The sequence below is a fragment of the Berghia stephanieae genome, chromosome 11, assembly GCF_034508935.2.
Source record: "Berghia stephanieae isolate SIO BIC M18660-M18661 chromosome 11, UCSD_Bste_1.3, whole genome shotgun sequence".
Classification (NCBI taxonomy): Eukaryota; Metazoa; Mollusca; class Gastropoda; order Nudibranchia; family Aeolidiidae; genus Berghia; species Berghia stephanieae.
The window spans coordinates 30,876,822-30,896,467 of record NC_088370.1 but is presented as its reverse complement, the minus strand read 5'-3'; the positions used below and the strand labels follow the sequence as shown (position 1 = coordinate 30,896,467).

At 35.5% G+C, this 19,646-nt stretch overlaps 1 protein-coding gene across 7 annotated transcripts in view; it reads right to left on the bottom strand.

Annotated features, from left to right (window-relative positions):
* The window catches only part of LOC144956876 (exocyst complex component 3-like), a 50,007-nt gene that overhangs the window by 29,041 nt on the left and 1,320 nt on the right, over positions 1 to 19,646 (bottom strand). For 5 of the 7 annotated variants that reach the window (XM_078887668.1, XM_078887665.1, XM_078887666.1 and 2 more), the window contains exons 2-8: positions 10,450 to 10,692; positions 9,246 to 9,302; positions 8,107 to 8,219; positions 7,409 to 7,499; positions 5,574 to 5,680; positions 3,113 to 3,194; positions 749 to 897 (exon numbers count right to left, since the gene is read on the bottom strand). In XM_078887668.1, the coding sequence (XP_078743794.1) occupies positions 749 to 897; positions 3,113 to 3,194; positions 5,574 to 5,680; positions 7,409 to 7,499; positions 8,107 to 8,219; positions 9,246 to 9,302; positions 10,450 to 10,569 (719 nt within the window). In that variant the 5' untranslated portion in view covers positions 10,570 to 10,692. Of the gene's footprint in view, positions 1 to 748; positions 898 to 3,112; positions 3,195 to 5,573; positions 5,681 to 7,408; positions 7,500 to 8,106; positions 8,220 to 9,245; positions 9,303 to 10,449; positions 10,693 to 12,781; positions 13,105 to 17,127; positions 17,193 to 19,646 lie in introns of those variants that run through there. The other 2 variants (XM_078887669.1, XM_078887670.1) reach the window with 2 other exon arrangements.

Genomic DNA, 19,646 nt, shown 5'->3' with positions numbered 1-19,646 from the left:
AAGGTGGAATAGGTAAAACATCACATTATTATTCAGAGGAGTCAAATTAAGCAGAACGAGTATTAGTATATCATGTTTTCTTCCTTTTTACTGGCGCTAAAATGAACTAAATGCGTTGCAAGCGTTAGATTTTATCAATTTCATGATCAACAATCAATTAATAGGACTATAAACAAATCTACTATTATACAAATTTCAGTAATAAAAAATCCAATTGAATAACAATGCTAATCATCTGTATAGAAGTAATCCGAATAAAAATATATTAATTAATTTTAATAGATTTTAACATAATGGTTTGTGAATATAAAGAAGGTCAGCAAGTGCAATATGAATTGTTTTACGTGAATTTTGTTCACGTCACCATCATCAGCGACAGCTAAAAGGAGGGGAGAGATGGGATAAAGGTGAAGGCAGAAAATATGGAGTGAGGACACTCTAAGCATTTATGAGGTTTCCTATTTACAGTGCAACCTGTTTAAACAAATGAACAAAAAGGGGCAATTTCCATAAATGTTCTCATGTAGCTTCATGAAAGAGTCCCAAGCCAACAGCAACATTTAACTGGCCAAGTGCTCATTTTACACCTGTGTATAGTGTGAAAATGTGGGTAGAGAGAGAGAGAGAGAGCCTATTATTATTTTATCATCATCATTATGATCATCATCATTATTATTATTATTAATTATTATTATTATTATTATTATTATTATTATTATTACTACTATTATTATAATTATAATCTTACCTTTCTTCCCTCTCAATGATTCGCAAAGCAGTACAGATAAGAGTGGGTTCTCGACGTGCTGAGGGCAATGTTCTCTGGATAATGACCCACAACTGTTTGCCCAAGTCCTTGGATAACTCTTGAACCTCCGAGAAATAATGGCCTAGAGTCTGAAATATCAAGACAGGTACATATATGACCGGGGGGGGGGGGGTTCCCTATAACTTAGTTGGTAGAGCACTCGCTTCAAATGCAAAAAGACCAAGATCGATCCCTGGTGTGGTCAAAAAAAAATGTCTGACCCTCCTCCTCCCCCCAGTCCACCCAGCAGTGAATGGGTAGCTGGGTCTGTTAGATCTGGCAAAAAGTACCTTTGTGATAGACTAGTGTCCTATCCAAAGGGAAGCAAACAATTGCTTTTGTCCGTTTTGAGCTATAGAAACCGGGTTGATTTGTTTGTTTTGTTTTTAAGGGTTTTACGGCGCTTGCAACACATTTAGGTCACATCAGCGTCAGTAAAAAGGAAGAAAATGGGATAGTAAAAAGTTCTAGAATTACAATGAAAGCATCCAAGAATAAGGCAGACAAAGGGGAAATGGTTCAAGTAGGGAGCAGATGTAGATTCCAAGAGTGCACTATCAGTGTAATTAGTTTGAGATCACCCAAAAGTCTCATCCAGACACAAGCACAGGTCCCCAATAAGAGGAACACACTCAAATGTTTACAAACCATATATAATACATAAACAAAACAAAATACAGTGCATGAAAGAGATGATTTACAAGGAAAAAAAATATCACCTCTAAAAACTAACTATACATTTGAGTGTTTCCCTCCCAGTCAGGGAATCCGGTCAGGTCCAGGACAAAACCAAGCAAACTCATTCCAAGCCAAGGACAGAAAGCATGTTGGAAAACGGACATAGGGGGAAAGAAGACACAGAATGTACCTCTCTGCCCACTATGGGAGGTAAGGAACCCCACCCAGAAACCGGGTTGAACTCCGGTTCAAAGAGCCTATTGGCTCTGAAGGACCATCTAAAAAGCTATATGTGATCTCTAATCATATGTGTCAGTGCATGACATTATCAGTCAGAAGGTGAAAATTTTGGATTTGCATCTTTTTTTTTTTCATTTTCAGAAAGAATATGCTCCCCAGAGCATTTTAATCTTTATTTGAAGTAAATCGTGTGATTTTTCATGAAGTTATGGTCAGATGTATGGGAATGGTATCCAGCAACTTTTCTCAAATTTCATACTTTTTCAACTTGACTAAAATATTTAGAAGTGAAATATTTCCAGAAGATGTACAAAAAGGTTCGATTTAATCATTTATGACAAGAACTCATTTTTTATAAAATTTAATATTCTAACTAAACTTGGCAATATCTCAGTTAAAACCTTTTCACCATCCGACTGATTATGTCATTCACTGTAACATATGTCTCTCTAAACGATATCGTGTCGGGTTAATGTTCGTGATCAAAATTTAATTCTAAGCTTAACTTATTTTTAAAAATTGATATAAAACAACAAGTGACTCCATTGAGGATAGAAAAGGGTTTTTTTTCTGGGTTTTTTTTTTGTTTTTTTCTAAGTTTGAAAATCTTAAAATTCCTAAATTCTGAAATTTGACTTTAGGCGGAATTTTGTTCATCAAGTTCATTCCTCCCATATAATACTACTAGATTGACTCATTGGGTCCCATTTCACAACTAAAGGCTACATCATACTCTAAAAACCAGGATGTAAGACCTAGCCTCAGACACTTTCATCTTTTTTTTTTCTTCCTTGGGCTAGATTACTAACTTCCATTTTGTCACTTCGGACAACAGGAGTGATTCCTGTAGACATCAGACACTTGATTGATGGATTAGTTATATATTCTTTATGGAATGCCTAGGCCACAGCATTGCAAACCCGTCTACTTGAAAATTTCAGGAGATGAAAATTGGAGTTGCTATAGTTTTAAAAAACCTTAAAATCAACAATTTACCCTCAGAAGGAATAAATAAAATTTCAAAACCCTTAAAATGATGTAGTCTGGTCACTCTCATTTTCAATAAGTTTTAATGACTTAGAGATGCTCATGAAGTTATGAAAATGGAGCCAAAATTCTGTAATTCTACAAATTTTTTAAATAGTCAGCATTGAGGACCTTTGATAATAGATAAATATAAATAAAATCCCCTTCATTCACCCCCAGTGAGAATAGGGGAAAGTGTCTTACTCAAGGAGATGAAAACAGCTGGGCTTGAGTCTGGATCATCCAGGTAGAAGTGCAATGCCTTATTAACGCGGCCCCCTTCCCCCACCACCCAAATAAAAATCAGAATAAAAAACAAATAACGAACTCCGGTCTATGCCAATCTATCCCCAAACTTACATTTCTATCTGTAGGACTTTTGTTGGGTTGCCTGTGCAAGGCTAGTAAGAGATCATCCCTGGACATCTCTAGATCTGTCAGTCTGGTGTAGATATATCAATTATCCGATCAATCAATACATCTATTATTAACCAATCAGTCAGTCAATCAATCAATTGATCAATCAATTCGTGAACGATTCAATCAGCCAGTCAATCAATTTATGAACTATTCAATCAGCCAGTCAATCAATTTATGAACTATTCAATCAGCCAGTCAATCAATTTATGAACTATTCAATCAGCCAATCAATCAATTTATGAACTATTCAATCAGACAGTCAATCAATTCATGAACTATTCAATCAGCCAGTCAATCAATTTATGAACTATTCAATCAGCCAATCAATCAATTTATGAACTATTCAATCAGCCAGTCCATCATTCATGAACGATTCAATCAGCCAGTCCATCAATTCATGAACTATTCAATCAGCCAGTCAATCAATTTATGAACTACTCAATCAGCCAGTCAATTAATTCATGAACGATTCAATCAGCCAGTCAATCAATTCATGAACTATTCAATCAGCCAGTCGATCCATTCATGAACTATTCAATCAGCCAATCAATCAATTCATGAACGATTCAATCAGCCAGTCAATCAATTCATGAACTATTCAATCAGCCAGTCAATCAATTCAGGAACTATTCAATCAGCCAGTCCATCAATTCATGAACTATTCAATCAGCCAATCAATCAATTCATGAACTATTCAATCAGCCAGTCAATCAATTCATGAACTATTCAATCAGCCAGTCAATCAATTTATGAACTATTCAATCAGCCAGTCAATCAATTCATGAACTATTCAATCAGCCAGTCAATCAATCAATTTATGAACGATTCAATCAGCCAGTCAATCAATTTATGAACTATTCAATCAGCCAGTCAATCAATTTATGAACTATTCAATCAGCCAGTCAATCAATTTATGAACTATTCAATCAGCCAGTCGATCAATTCATGAACTACTCAATCAGCCAGTCAATCAATTTATGAACGATTCAATCAGCCAGTCAATCAATTCATGACTATTCAATCAGACAGTCAATCAATTCATGAACTATTCAATCAGCCAGTCAATCAATTTATGAATTATTCAATCAGCCAGTCGATCCATTCATGGACTATTCAATCAGCCAGTCGATCCATTCATGAACGATTCAATCAGCCAGTCCATCAATTTATGAACGATTCAATCAGCCAGTCAATCAATTCATGAACGATTCAATCAGCCAGTCAATCAATTCATGAACGATTCAATCAGCCAGTCAATCAATTCATGAACTATTCAATCAGCCAGTCAATCAATTTATGAACGATTCAATCAGCCAGTCAATCAATTCATGAACGATTCAATCAGCCAGTCAATCAATTCATGAACTATTCAATCAGCCAGTCGATCCATTCATGAACTATTCAATCAGCCAATCAATCAATTCATGAACGATTCAATCAGCCAGTCAATCAATTCATGAACTATTCAATCAGCCAGTCAATCAATTCAGGAACTATTCAATCAGCCAGTCCATCAATTCATGAACTATTCAATCAGCCAATCAATCAATTCATGAACTATTCAATCAGCCAGTCAATCAATTCATGAACTATTCAATCAGCCAGTCAATCAATTTATGAACTATTCAATCAGCCAGTCAATCAATTCATGAACTATTCAATCAGCCAGTCAATCAATCAATTTATGAACTATTCAATCAGCCAGTCAATCAATTTATGAACTATTCAATCAGCCAATCAATCAATTTATGAACTATTCAATCAGCCAGTCGATCAATTCATGAACTATTCAATCAGCCAGTCAATCAATTCATGAACTATTCAATCAGCCAATCGATCAATTCATGAACTATTCAATCAGCCAGTCAATCAATTCATGAACGATTCAATCAGCCAGTCAATCAATTCATGAACTATCAATAAAACTATTTCTCTATGTCTCTGACGTCTATCTAGATTTAATGTGGTGTATCAATTTCTTTAATGTTTTATTGGCTGAAAAGGATATTGGGCCCTAAACATTCCCTGTTACATATTTTTTTCCATTTCCGAAGCCATTAAAAAAAAAAACAACTATTTTAGCTTTCCTCAAGCATATTCCAATCCTTAAATGTAGCTATGTGGTCTTGTGGTATGACACTCGCTTTTGGATCAGAAGGTCCTGAGTTCGAGCCTCACTCTATACTCAAATTCTGTCACTGTACTCATGTGTAAAATGAGTAACTGGTCAATAAAGCATTGTCTTGTCTCTGTTGGAAAAAATGTAATATCGCCCAACAGGTTCTACATGTTACAAATTGCTGTTGATTGGAACCCTTTGTAATGCGCCTTGAGCATGTTTAATGGATATTACGCTAAATAAAAGCTCAAGTTTGTTTTCTTTTTGGTTAATTTGACTTACTGTTTATGGGCTTGGAGTAGTTTCCCTTCGTTGATTAATTCCCTTGTCTTCACCACACTCTCTGGAACTGTAAATATGTGTTTGAGGTTCTCTTGAGCGGCAGACAACTGGAGAAGTATGGAACAGAAATAAACAAAAAAATCTATTACCTTCTTTTCGAAATAGAAATAGAGCATTTATATAGCGCGATATCCACTAAATGTGCTCAAAGCACTTTACAAAGGGTTCCTGTCCAACAGCAACACATACATGTAGAATGAGACATGACGCCTGTTAGACGATATTATATTTTATTTTCCGAAAAAAGACAACGCTATTGATGGCCAGGTACTCATTTTACACCTGAGTATAGTGAGAGAATATGAGTAAAGAGCCTTTTCCAAGGACTCCACTATCCGCCGAGTGAGGTTCAAACCCAGGGCCTTTCGATCCGAAAGTGAGTGTCATACCACAAGACCACATAGCCGCACAATTTAACTTCTATAAAAGTTTGGTTTCATTTTAGCTTAAAAAATACTCTCAACCCGGTATTATGCCCTAGAGTAAGTCATTTAAACATATTACTCAACTAGACTCAGGTGTGAAGGAGTACCAGATGATAGGCACTACTGTGATTGCAGGGTACTTGTAAGCACAACAAGGCTTTTAAAAATATCCTCTCCTTTCTAGCATTATTGTCTAAAAGATACAAGGCCTCGTCTTACAATAAATTCAAGCAATGTTGAGCAAGATCAATGACCAGGTTGATGATATGTGTTGCAAAACTATGGCCCATATTTTATATATCACCTGATTCAAATCGGGTGTGAATAAGTTAAATCAAGAAATTAAGCAGCAGGCATCGGTGCAAGATAAAGATCTGAGCAAGTGTGTATGAAAGGTGCCAGACAAAGCAAGAAAGAAAAATTTTACACGATAAAAAAAACATCCAAAAAAAAATCAGTCGACCTCCCCAGTCGAGGTCGACTGATTTTTTGGGATGTTTTTTTTTTTTCTTGTATTTTTCTTTCTCTCTTTGTCTGGCACCTTTCATACACACTTGTTCAGATCTTTATCTTGTAAACAAGTTCCTGTCTATATTTGAAAAGTGATCATTATACCTTCCCTAATTCTTTTTTTTTTCACTTTTCACCACATAATCATGTAAGCAGAAATACTGTGTCAACAGACCTGCCACGTACGATCAAATCCATAGAATTACGAAATTTTGGGTCCAATTTCAAAAATGAAATTTGATGCCAGAGCACACATAATTTTAAAGGTTTTGGAGTGTTATTTAATCCTTGTGAGAGTAAATCGTTGATTTTTTAAAGTTAATTATAGCGAATGCATTTTCTTTTCTCCTAAAAACTAAGAATTTTTCAGTTTTTAAGTAGGCAGGTCTATGTCAAGGTATAAAAGAAAAGTTTCGAAAATCATTTAGGTTATTATATCAACATGAAGATTTGAAATGAACCCTGTGGCATCAACTATGGCCATGAAATGCTCAATACAAATGAAGACTTCAAATCTTTCTTCCCATGAATGCATAGCTGAAGATCAAGTCTTCACGAATATTTCATTAACACAAATATGAAAGGCAATCAGAAAAAAGAAACCATTCCATATTTTTTTAAAATTCAAAACTATTTAGTAATAGGGGATTGTCCACCGATAAAACATTGGTAATTATATTTATATAAATAATATATATATATATATATATTATATATATATATATATATATATATATATATATATATATAGAGAGAGAGAGAGAGAGAGAGAGAGAGAGAGAGAGAGAGAGAGAGAGAGAGAGAGAGAGAGAGAGAGGGGGGGGGGGAGAAGATATCCACCTGACAAAATCTCCTATTTTCTTCCTTAAGAGTCTTCAAAGACTCACGGAGTGGCTCAATCACTCTATAATGGTCTTCAATCTCATCAAGACTGTAGGATAAAAACATGAAAATAGATTATTTACACTATAAATTAGTCCAATGCTGGTACAAGAAAACAAAAGGAATTCAAACCAACCAGTGCAAAGATGTATTAAACATATCATTCCCTCCTCCTGCTCCTCCTCCTCCTTCTTCTTCTTCTCTTCTCCTTCTTCGTCTTATTCATCCCCTCTTCTAGCTATTATTTTTGTTAACACCACAAAACATCAAGCATGCCACCAATTCATTCATGAATAATTCATATCACTTCGCATCAAGAGGAATGAACGCATTTCAAGAGACTGCTTCAAGAGGAATAAACGCATTTCAAGAGACTGCATCAAGAGGAATGAACGCATTTCAAGAGACTGCATCAAGAGGAATGAACGCATTTCAAGAGACTGCATCAAGAGGAATGAACGCATTTCAAGAGACTGCATCAAGAGGAATGAACGCATCTCAAGAGACTGCATCAAGAGGAATGAACGCATTTCAAGAGACTGCATCAAGAGGAATGAACGCATTTCAAGAGACTGCATCAAGAGGAATGAACGCAGTTCAAGAGACTGCATCAAGAGGAATGAACGCATTTCAAGAGACTGCTGTTATCCGATTACCTTTGTTTAATCTGATGGACATCCTGCAGGGCACTCTGTAGCTGATTAAGTCCCGTCCTGACCCCATCTAGCTGCGACTGGACGGCTGTCTTTAACATGGCCTCCACAGATGCCTGAATAATAAGAAATTAACGTTATTGATCTAATGGGACTCCTTGTGAAGCAATTTGAGCATTTTAGAGGATATTGTGCTATATAAGTGCTCAAGTTTTAAGGAATACCTACCTGCTGTTGTCAAGCTTCAGAGCAATACTGAGGCTCATAAATGTGCACCACGAACAACCAGGAAAATAATAATAATAATAATAATAATAATAATAATAATAATAATAATAATAATAATAATAATAATAATAATAATAATAATAATAATAGTAATAATAATAATAAATGGCAAATACTTTTCTTTTTTCTCTCTTGGATATGCATATCAACAATAATACTATGTCCGAATGAGTCAGTCAGTTTATTTAAATAATAAAAGAAAAAGAGTGGAATATAAAGAATATGGTTTTGAAATCTTAAAGTAAAGTAGTCCTTCAGAGCTATTAGGCCCATGGAGCCAGAGTTTATCCCAGTTTCTATAGCGTGAAACAAACAATAGCAATTGCTTGCTACCCTATGGACAGGAAGATAGTCTATCACAGTGTACTTTTTGCGAGATCTAACAGACCCAACTACCCAATCACTGCTGGGTAGACAGTGGGGTCAGAAAAAAATCCTGACTGCACCGGGATTGATCTCCGTCCCTTTGATTGTGAAGATTGCTCTACCATCTGAGTTATTGGGATCCCTTTTGAAATATTTAGGAAAAGTTAATTTCAAAAATGATGTCTTTAGTCTTGACTGGAAGCACTCAGTGGTATGAGCACTTTGTGTGATGACTAAGAGAAAAGTCCAGATTGATTGCACAGCAAAGTAAAATGCACGTTTTATTACAGACATTTTTCTTTCAACATTATAACGGTTCAATGAACATGAAACTTTTTTGTCACAATTCAAAATAAAGTATTTTGATCTGATAGTTTTAGCTTAATAGTGATCTTGACCTAAAATTAGAAAAAAAAGTATATTCTAAGCATTGAAAGGCTCCCAGTCAAGGCCATGGATATCTATGGTCAATTTTTTATTTCACTCACCTTCTTCCGAGCCACTCTTCGTTTGTACTGATCGACTTTGTCCAACTGGTCAGGCCTCTGCCAAGAATAAAAACAACCAATGGTGATGCCCGAAATGTGGCTTGGAATAGCAGTAAGAATCCAGCACTTTTTGCCAAAGATAATTCTGGGTAATGTTTTTCTTTTGTTGTTTTTTTTTTTTTAATTTTAGAATAGATATACTTTAATGTCATAAAGGAGGGAACAAATTAAAAGCACGAAAATGCGAAAGACTTTTTTCATGAAAATCTCATAAAACCAAAGTAAAGTAAGCAAAATGATCATTTCTTTAATGCTCTTATCCATCTTTTTTTCTGAAAATGCTTAATTGTGACCAACTGCCTAAAAACGGTACTTAATCAGAATAGGAATTTATAGTCAAAATTCATATTAAAAAAAAAAAAATTCTTTTTCATCTCCAAGAAAAAATGTGTCTTTGCGGTCTATTCCAAGGGAAGACTGGAATAAACCAGGCATCAGCCACAGTGCAGCACCAAAAATTGAGCTAGGGTGAGGTGACTTGCTGAAGGCCACACAGCGCACTGGGTAATCGAATACGGTACCTTTTGGGTATGAAGCAAAGACCTTACCGTTGAACCACGCTGCCCCCTATAAATATCTAGGGATGATTAACTTAATTTCATAAGTGGGAATTCCCGAAAATTCTAACCTCTGATCACTTTAACCTTATAATCACTTTTTGGTAATCGCTAACTCGTGACAAAATAACGGATTGAAAAAGTAGTTCACAAGAGTGCCTTAACTTTAAGCTTTGAAGAAAGCCTATAAAATAAAGTAAATAGCTATATTGTACGACTTGCAATTTAGTAACGCACCAAAACAATAATCAACAGTGGCAAGATATATGTATATACAATACCTAATTCAGAAAAAGTAGCAAAAGTTACTTTACACCAAGGGGAGCCTTTAGATCTAATATCCATATCCGAATGGCCACGGAAAATGTGTCCAAAATGCCTTTTCTGAGAACATTTTGTAATCACAGAGAAAAAAGATAGATTTTTAAAAATAACATCAACAAATGTTTCAGCTTCTTCAGATGATAAACTATCTCAAAATCTTCAATATTATTGTTACACATATTCAAAATTGTTAACAGTAAATGAAAAAAATAATATATAAAGAATAGCACAATATTGGAGTAAATTCAAAACATAATGCATACTTGTAAGAGACTAGCTACATGTTTGGCAGCAGCAAACTTAGCCTCAGCCTCCAATCTTCCAAGATCAAGAGGTGCTGGGGCTGGTCCCTGAGAATGCTCTGGATCTTCATCTGTATCCATAACTGATGCTGTTACTGTTGTTTCTGAATGTCAATTGATTAATTGATTGTTTTAGATGGTGATTGCCGCTACTCCTGGTGTTTCTCTTGTGTTCAAAGTTTCAGTATTAGTACTTATGCTTATCTGAAAGAAAATCAAAACAAATGAAATCTAAAATACCACTATGTTTTATTGTTTCCATAATTTAAAGATACCCCCAAAAAAAAAATAAAAAACAAAAACAAAAGTTACATGAAACTACCCCCCCCTCCTCTGAGTAACCCGATAATTCTGACACAGAAATCAATTATGGTGTGGACCGGGGAATACATTATCAGAAAAATTCTAAATCTAAAAAGTGCAGCAAAAATCTTTTTTTAAAATCATGTTAATTCAAGTTCTGGAGCTAAGGTGGAAAATTTTCAGACATAATCTAGGTCATAAACCTGAAATTCACGCCAATAAAGCAATAATTCACTATTTCTCTGGCTAAAACAAACGAGCAAGGGGATGGCAAACAACAACATTACGAGTCTGCGGGTGTTACAACCTTGATTGTAGACACAAAATTCATCTATTTAATATTAATCCTATCAGTCTATTTCTTTCCTTGAATAAATAAAATTAATCCAAGGTGAAAAACTATATATATTTACTTTGTGTAATGTGAATGAGGCCTGCATATGGAATTTCTAAAAAAAAACCCTCATGATTTAGCGACCACAACACTATCAATGATGTAAATCATCCTTAAAGTCAGATGATTTAGGGTGCCATGTTAAAAATCCGGAATGGTGAAACTATATAATTTCTGACAAAAGACACCACTATAAATAAATCAAGAGATGGGGAATTCCACGGGTAAGGGACTGACAAATTAGAGTAAAAATGCATACATTTCGTGCTCTGAAATGCAATGTATTTATTGTATGGAGCTAATATTTCCCATGGATATGTATCATGTCCTCCCTTATCACATATCAAAAGGATAAAGATGAATCTTTATCAACTTGAATTTATTTGGCATTATTATAATGTTGGTAACGGACTGACATCAGAAAATCAATCTTTTTTCAAGTTCATATGTAGATGGATCAAACTTTCTGAAATTAAACCATCCAGTTTACAAATAAGTTCTTTTATAGTAATGACGAGATGCTGTTCTACAACCCACTAGCAATATTTAAAAGATTGTCCAAAATTTGAATCTGCAGTCTTTGAAAAAGTGTTGGTAATGGACTGACAAATGGATGGTAACGGGCTGACACCTATGGATTGTGTTACTCAAAACAACGGTTACTACATAAAATCCAGAGCAAAGAACACATTATGTCATTATGAGCAACACTGAATACCCAGTGTGATTGATTAAACCAATACTCTTCCTTATATGGATGTCAAGCTACATTGGGCATGATGAGTAACATCTGATTACCTCAATCCCAACTTTGCATTTTTAAAAATTAAATAATAAAATTATGATTTGTAGAGTTGACATCTATTCTGTCAAAGTCAAAGTCAAATGGAAACTTCATTTTAATTAGGAAATTAAGTTATAGATACAAAAAGTTTTAATTTAAATAATAAAGGACTTTAAAATAGGGGAAGGTTTATATACAATCTTCTTTTATTTTTGAAGCTTAATTTTTATTTTGTATTTCATCTTGATTCCTCAAGCTTAGGAGTTGTCAATAGGCCATACCGTCAGGGCAAACTGGGCGATAGAAAATGTATTGGTAGTCAATCTCTTCCTCATCTGCACTTGACCAGAAATCCAGTTATACGATATGAGAAAGATCTTCAAAAATTTCATTTAGACCATTTTATCCTTGATTGTTACAATTTTCCTATGCAGATTGTGGGATTTCTCTTAGAAGTACATGTTGAGGTTCTGAGGGAGCAAAATAAAATTAAGCCAATTTTGATTCCTGGATAAAAGTCACTAACAATTGACAGCCTCTTTTTCGAGGTCTTTTTTACAGGAAACTGTTGTGAATTTTCGTCCTTTCTCTTTTTTCATCTCTCACAATTATTAAATCTTTTTCCCTTGGTGCTCGCCAAGAGTACTCCTTGTCCAAATAGAAATTTTCAATAAAATTATATTATTTCATCTTGAAAGCCCATTTCCATGATTAAAATATTACAAAAAAACATTGGTTGATGGAGAATCTTAGCAGCAAAGGCATCGTTTATTTTTTTTTTTTTTAATTTTGGGAGGATTGTAGGCACTCACAGTTGAATTCAGTATTTTACTTTCTTTCCCTAAGTCCTGTCTTGTGCTGAAATGTGAGACAGATGTGGATTTAGGCGTACTTGGTTCACTTTCTTTTGGAGTTGTAGATTGATCAGCTTTTCCCTTTTTTTTTTTCAATTTTGCTTGAAAACTCCCATTATTTCTTTTAAGCGTTCTTTACAATCACTTTCAAGTTTTCTTTGAGACTCCTGCTTTTGTTGCCTACGTATGTTTCCTAAACAATGTTTTAATGCCCATTAGCTTTCAGTCTTTCTTGACAACTACTCTGCTTTTGAACCATGGATAGAGTAGGCATCTTGAACCTGTGAATAAAGAAAATTGAGCGAAATTACATCATAAGCTATGAAAGTATATTGCAGGTGTTGTTGTTTTCGGGGTTTTTCTGTATTACCATGCATTCCGTTTTGGTGATATTCACTTCCATTCCCTTGGCTTCACTATCTACTACCACTTTGTCAACAATCTTTTGAAGTTGGATTTCTGATGTTGCAACGAGTACCGTATCGTCTGCGTATCTTATATTTATAAATAAATACAGAGATCTTCTGGAATTTTCCCAGTGTTGTATATATTGTTGAATAATGTGTGAAGTTCATCAATTGCTAGATCTCCTAGGCTTTTTAATACCTCTACAGATATTTCATCAGGTCCTGTTGCTTTACCATCCTTCATTCGTTCCATGGCATGTTCAATTTCACTTTTGGTGATGTTTGGTCCGCTTAATGGTTCTTTGAATTTCAGTGGTGGTTCATTTCTATTTGGATCATTGTACAGTTCGCCTATGTATTCTACCCATCGGCTTTCTATATGTTGTTCTTCAAATAGCAGTTCCCCTTGTTTGTTCTGGATACAACTTCCTGCTGCTTTGCTTTTCCTTTTCCCTGATAGTTCTTTTATTCTTTGGTGAGCTTGTTGGGGGTTGAGTTTGTATTCTCTTTCGATTTCGCAGCATTTCCAGTCTAGATAGTTCTCGTGTGCCTCGATGCATTTGGATTTAATGTGGTTGTTCAATGTTTGGTATTCTGCAGACCCTCTGTTGCATTTTCGTCTTTCTTCAAATAGGTTTAGAATTTCATTTGTCATCCATTCCTTTTTGCTGTTTATTTGAGCTACTGGTAAACGCTTTTCTGCAGTTGCTTTGACACACTTTTGGAATATATCGAATTGTTTTTCACATTTTTCGTTATCAGGTTCACTTTGGCTTTGTATCATGAGTGCACTTTCAAATTCTTCTCTCATTTTTGTTTGTATGCCATTGTCTTTGCATAACCTGTAATCCCTCTTTATTCTACCAGCTGTTCTCTGAATACCTAGCTTTAAACTTTATCCTTACTGTACAAACAACTGGGACATGGTCACTGTCTACATCGCGCCTGGGTAGGTTATGCAATTTAATATGCCATTTCTGAATCTTGATGATACTGCTATAAAGTCTATCTGGTTCCTTGCTCTGTCCCCTGGTGATTGCCATGTCCAGGTTCTTCTTGGGTGTTGTTGAAACCAGGTGTTTGAAATCATTAATTTATTTGTTCTACACCAATCTGCCCAGATGTTTCCTCGTTCATTTCTGTCTCCGAGTCCATGTGGTCCGATTATGTCACCATCTCTGCCTCTGCCAATCTTAGCTTTTAGGTCCCCCATTACCATAAGGACTTCTTGTGATTTACACATTCGTTTTGCTTTGTCTAGTGAATGGTAAAACTCTGTCATATCTGCATCTGTCGCCTCTTCTGTTGGTGCATAAACTTGAATAATATTGGTGTCAACTACAGGCTTAACCAGCAAAACTCTGTCTGAGATTGCTACCTGCCCTTTGTAAAATTTGGTTGATTGTTGGTCTAAGATCATCCCTACTCCTTTTTGGAAAGAGGTTCCACCACTCCATATGATCTTATACGTCGTGTTGTTTTCTTGTTTTGACATGGTTCCCTGTTCTTTCCATCTCATCTCTGCCAGGCCAAGAATATTTATTTTGAGCCGTTTCATTTCTTTTAGAATGTTGTTTAGTTTTCCTTTTTGGGCACAGGTCCTGACATTCCATGTCCCAATTTTGGTTTTGTCACGTTTGTTAAATTTATTTCGCCTAGTAACTGGCTGACGGTTCAGTGTGACCTGACGAACATCATGCTCCCAACCGAGCAAGGCAGCAGTCTTCCGTGAAAACGTGCTCCCCTTTACGCTGTCACCGTTTAACTTTTTGGACTTATTCATGCAGTTAACTCGGCAAAGTTACAAGAATGGTTTGCCATTGCCTATTCTTGTCACCCTCTGCAGTTAGCCAGCTTGACCTGTTTCCGTTTGACACCACGAGGAGGTTGCAGTAGGGCTTGATGATGATCTATCTTTGCAGACTTGGCACCATCCATTTGTCGAACACTCTTATATAGTGCACAATAAAACAGTAACGAGGCTCCTGGCAAAAACAAAAAACAAAAAACAAAAAAAAAAAACAAAACAAAAAAAAACAAAACAACAACACACACACAAGAAAAAACAACAAACAAGAACATGTTTTGAATGTTGTGATGGTGAGAGTGCAGACCTGACTGAAACTATGCAGAAAATCTCAGTCTCAGGAAGAAATATCTAAAAATCATTGGAAGGAATTACATTGAACGAAATTACATGCACGAATTATCAAAGCACATGCATCAGCACATCCAGTTATCAGGGGTGAGAATGACTGGTCACAAAAAAGGAGGAAATTTTTCATCGTTAAGATCATGACCCATCCATGCGACCATAACCTATAAATTTGAATTTCACTAAAATTTACTGAGATGCGATCCAAAATTTGTCTTGCAGCAATTTTTGACACAACTCGGTGGAATGTCAAAAGCTGAAAGTGTAATTACAACATTTGGTGGTTGTAGTAGGGATGATGATGTGGTGGTGGTTGTAGTAATAGCAGTGATAGGGATGATGTGGTAGTGATTGTAGTAGTAGTATGGATGATTGTGTGGTGGTGATTGTAGTAGCTGTGGTAGGAATGATGATGTGGTGGTAGTTGTAGTAGTAGTGGTGGTAGGGATGATGGTTTGGTGGTGGTTGCAGTAGTGGTGGTTGAAGTAGTGGTAGTAGGGTTGATGATGTGGTGGTGGTTGTAGTAGTAGTTGTGGTAGGAATGATGATTGATGTGGTGGTAGTTGTGGTAGTGGTGGTAGGGATGATGATGTGGTGGTGATTGTAATAGTAGTGGTGGTAGAGATGTTGATGTAGTGGTTTTGCTGAGTGTTTTTTTTATTCAGTGATGATAATAGCAATTTGTCAAAAAGGAGGAAAATTTCTCGGTCTATCGATCAAACACAAGCAAAGAAACCTAGTAGTTATTCAGCTTATAGAACCCAAGAAACTCTCAAATTTAAAGCCATAGTCCAATCACCATTGCTTTGTTCTAATATATCATCTCTATATACCAGATGATTTAATGGATGGTTGCGAAAGAAAGAGAGAGAGAGAGGGTGGGGGGGAGAGAGAGACTTCTTTACCAGAATAACTTATGTATTGACCTTTTGAATTCTATATCTAAAAAAAAAATTTTTTTTTAAAAGAAGAAAAGAAAAATAGACATAAAGGCAAAGGGAAAAAAAAAAAAAAAGAGAGAGAGAGAGAGAGAGAGAGAGAGAGAGAGAGAGAGAGAGAGAGAGAGAGAGAGAGAGAGAGAGAGAGAGAGAGAGAGAGAGAGAGAGAGAGAGAGAAATAGACAGAAAGGCAAAGGGAAAAAAAAAAGAGAGAGAGAGAGAGAGAGAGAGATTAAAAAGGCAATAGGTACCTAACAACAGGGGAAAAAATCCAGACCCATTTGTCCCTCCCCTTCCCCTTCAACCATCATTTAACTAATCAAAGAACACTACTGGTCTTCTGTGTCAATTGTGACATTTGGTGCCATACTGTCTGGCCCAACGTCATAAAAACGGGACCGTCACTTAATTTCATGAGACTGAGCACAGGTATCAAAATATGACATAAGACATAGTGGTGATTTTGTGGTTTTGAGGAAAATGTTTGACACGGCAAATTTGAAAAAAAGGAGGAAATGTGATCGGATGGGCGGAGATAAACTACCATTTAGGCGGAAATCTGCCTTTCGGCGGAAGATTCTCAGCCCTGAGTTATCAATTGCAAAAGAGTGAATTAAAATGCTAAACCATTCTCAAACTCAAAAGCAATGAATTCATGAAAGTGTAAGTAAAATAAAGTAACTGTGCCCTGCAATTTCTGTCCAATTTAATCAAACAGGTTAAACTTTTATTTTGAGGGTGACATTTTTATACCATTTACAAATATTAATTATTGAAGAAAAGTATTGTTTTAACATCTCTTACATTCAAGTTTTAGAAAACTGGAAGTCGGGGTTAGGTTGACCTCCTGGGTAAAACCTGTAACTTCCATATCTGTATATATAAAATAACAAAATAAAAGTTTTCGACAAAGTGGATAGAATTGTGCCCTTATTGTATCGTGTGTCCACCGAAGTTTGAAGTGTTGTGAATGGATGCCGGTATGCTGAATCTGAAATTGATGTGCTGAAAAGAGGAAGAATGAACGCAAACAGAGATTTTTATAGCAAGATAAGACATCACAAGCAATCACAATAAGAAATAACAAAAACAAACGGTGAACGAACTCGCAGTTACAGTAGACGTCAACTGTGGTTCGCAACATGATAAAAATATAAATATCAGTTCGCAACAAACAGAACACACACTAAATATTCACCCGACACCGCTCTATCCTTGGGTGGGAGAGAATTTAAAAATCACATCGCATGACAGAATGCAAGGTAATTCTGTTTATTAGCTATATAAAGACCAACCAGAATGAAATGTGAAAGTTTAAACCGTAAATTAAAAGGGGAGTGACTCGAGCTCTCACCCCCGGGATGAGAAAAGAGGTCCTCGCCACTTCTCGCTATTCTCACCCAACAGGTAGGGAGGGTAGGTAGCCTAGCCTAGCCGCCACCCCTTCTCGGTATTCTCATCCCCTACTACTACTACTACTACTACTACATACTAACTACTATACTACATACTACTACTATATACTATTATACTATTACTACTATACTACTATATATATACTATATATACTAATATACTATGATGAGAGATAATAAAATAATACTGATGACGATGAATAATAATAATAAAATAGAAGAAGAAGAAGTAATAGAAGAAGAAGAAGAAGATAGAAGAAGAAGTAAAGAATGAAGAAGAAGAGAAAAGAGAGAAGAAAGAAGAAGAGAGAAGAAGAAGAAGAAGAAGAAGAAGAAAAGAAGAAAGAAGAAGAAGAAGAAGAAGAAGAAGAAGAAGAAGAGAAGAAGAAGAAAGAAGAAGAGAGAAGAAAGAAGAGAAGAAAGAAAGAAGAAGAAGAAGAAGAAGAAGAAGAAGAAGAAGAAGAAGAAGAAGAAGAAGAGAAGAAGAAGAAGAAGAAGAAGAAGAAGAAGAAGAAGAAGAAGAAGGAAAGAAGAAGAAGAAAGAAGAAAGAAGAAGAAGAGAGAAGAAGAGAAGAAGAAGAAAGAAGAAGAAGAAGAAGAAGAAGAAGAAGAAGAAGAAGAAGAAGAAGAAGAAGAAGAAGAAGAAGAAGAAGAAGAAGAAGAAAGAAGAAGAAGAAGAAGAAAGAAGAAGAGAAGAAGAAGAAGAAGAAGAAGAAGAAGAAGAAGAAGAAGAAGAAGAAGAAGAAGAAGAAGAAAAGAAGAAGAAGAAGAGAAGAGAAGAAGAAGAAGAAGAAGAAGAAGAAGAAGAAGAAGAAAGAAGAAGAAGAAGAAGAAGAGAGAAGAAGAAGAAGAAGAAGAAGAAGAAGAAAAGAAGAAGAAAGGAAAGAAGAAAGAAGAGAAGAAGAAGAGGAAGAAGAAGAAGAAGAAGAAGAAGAAAGAAGAGAAGAAGAAGAAGAAGAAGAAGAGAAGAAAAGAAGAAAAAGAGAAGAAGAAGAAGAAGAAGAAGAAGAAGAAGAAGAGAAGAAGAGAAGAAGAAAGAAAGAGAAACTTTATCTCATATGAAACTTGGCAATCTTGTAGATTTTTCAATTCTAAGTCAATTTCTATGATCAAATATGCGTTATCTTGATAAATTTCTTGTATAGAAGGAACAAAATTGACGTCACCCAGCTCTTTGTTATTGTTTTTAGCTGTCATTTTTATAATAAGGTCTCACTGAATTGTGTTAATCAACATTTAACATTACACAAGGTTTCACGCCTTGATAACTTATTATATCTGACTGGTAGATATTATGAGGTTTTTAAAACTAAACGCATAGCATCAATATTTGAAAGATATGGTTGTTGATATTGGAAAAATTAACGACAGAGTGGTAAGAAAGAGAGATATAAATTGAGACAGAGGAGAGAAAGAAAGAGAAGGGGGGGGGGGAGAGAGAGACGAAATAGAAAGTGGAGGAGAAAGAGAAGAAGAAAATACCAACAAATTAAAATAGAGAAAGTCTCTGAAAGACAGGGATAAAGAGAGGGGGATGGGGAGAGGGCGAGAGAGATATTAAATATTGAGTATTGAGTGGACGAGAGAAAGGAAATACAAACAATATAAAAGATGTAGAGAAATAGAGTTTGGGATAGGGGGAGGGAGAGAGCGAGAAAATATAAACAAGTTAAAATACCTAACGTAGGGAGAAATTAGCTAAGTCAACACAAAATAATAATATGCCCATATAAGGAAAAGTCCAATTCTTAGAATTTGGGCGAATCCATTTCGCTTAGAGAGAGAGAGAGAGAGAGAGAGAGAGAGAGAGAGAGAGAGAGAGAGAGAGAGAGAGAGAGAGAGACAGAGACAGAGAGAGAGAGAGAGAGATAGAGAGAGAGACTCCCGTAGACAGATTTCCAACAATGA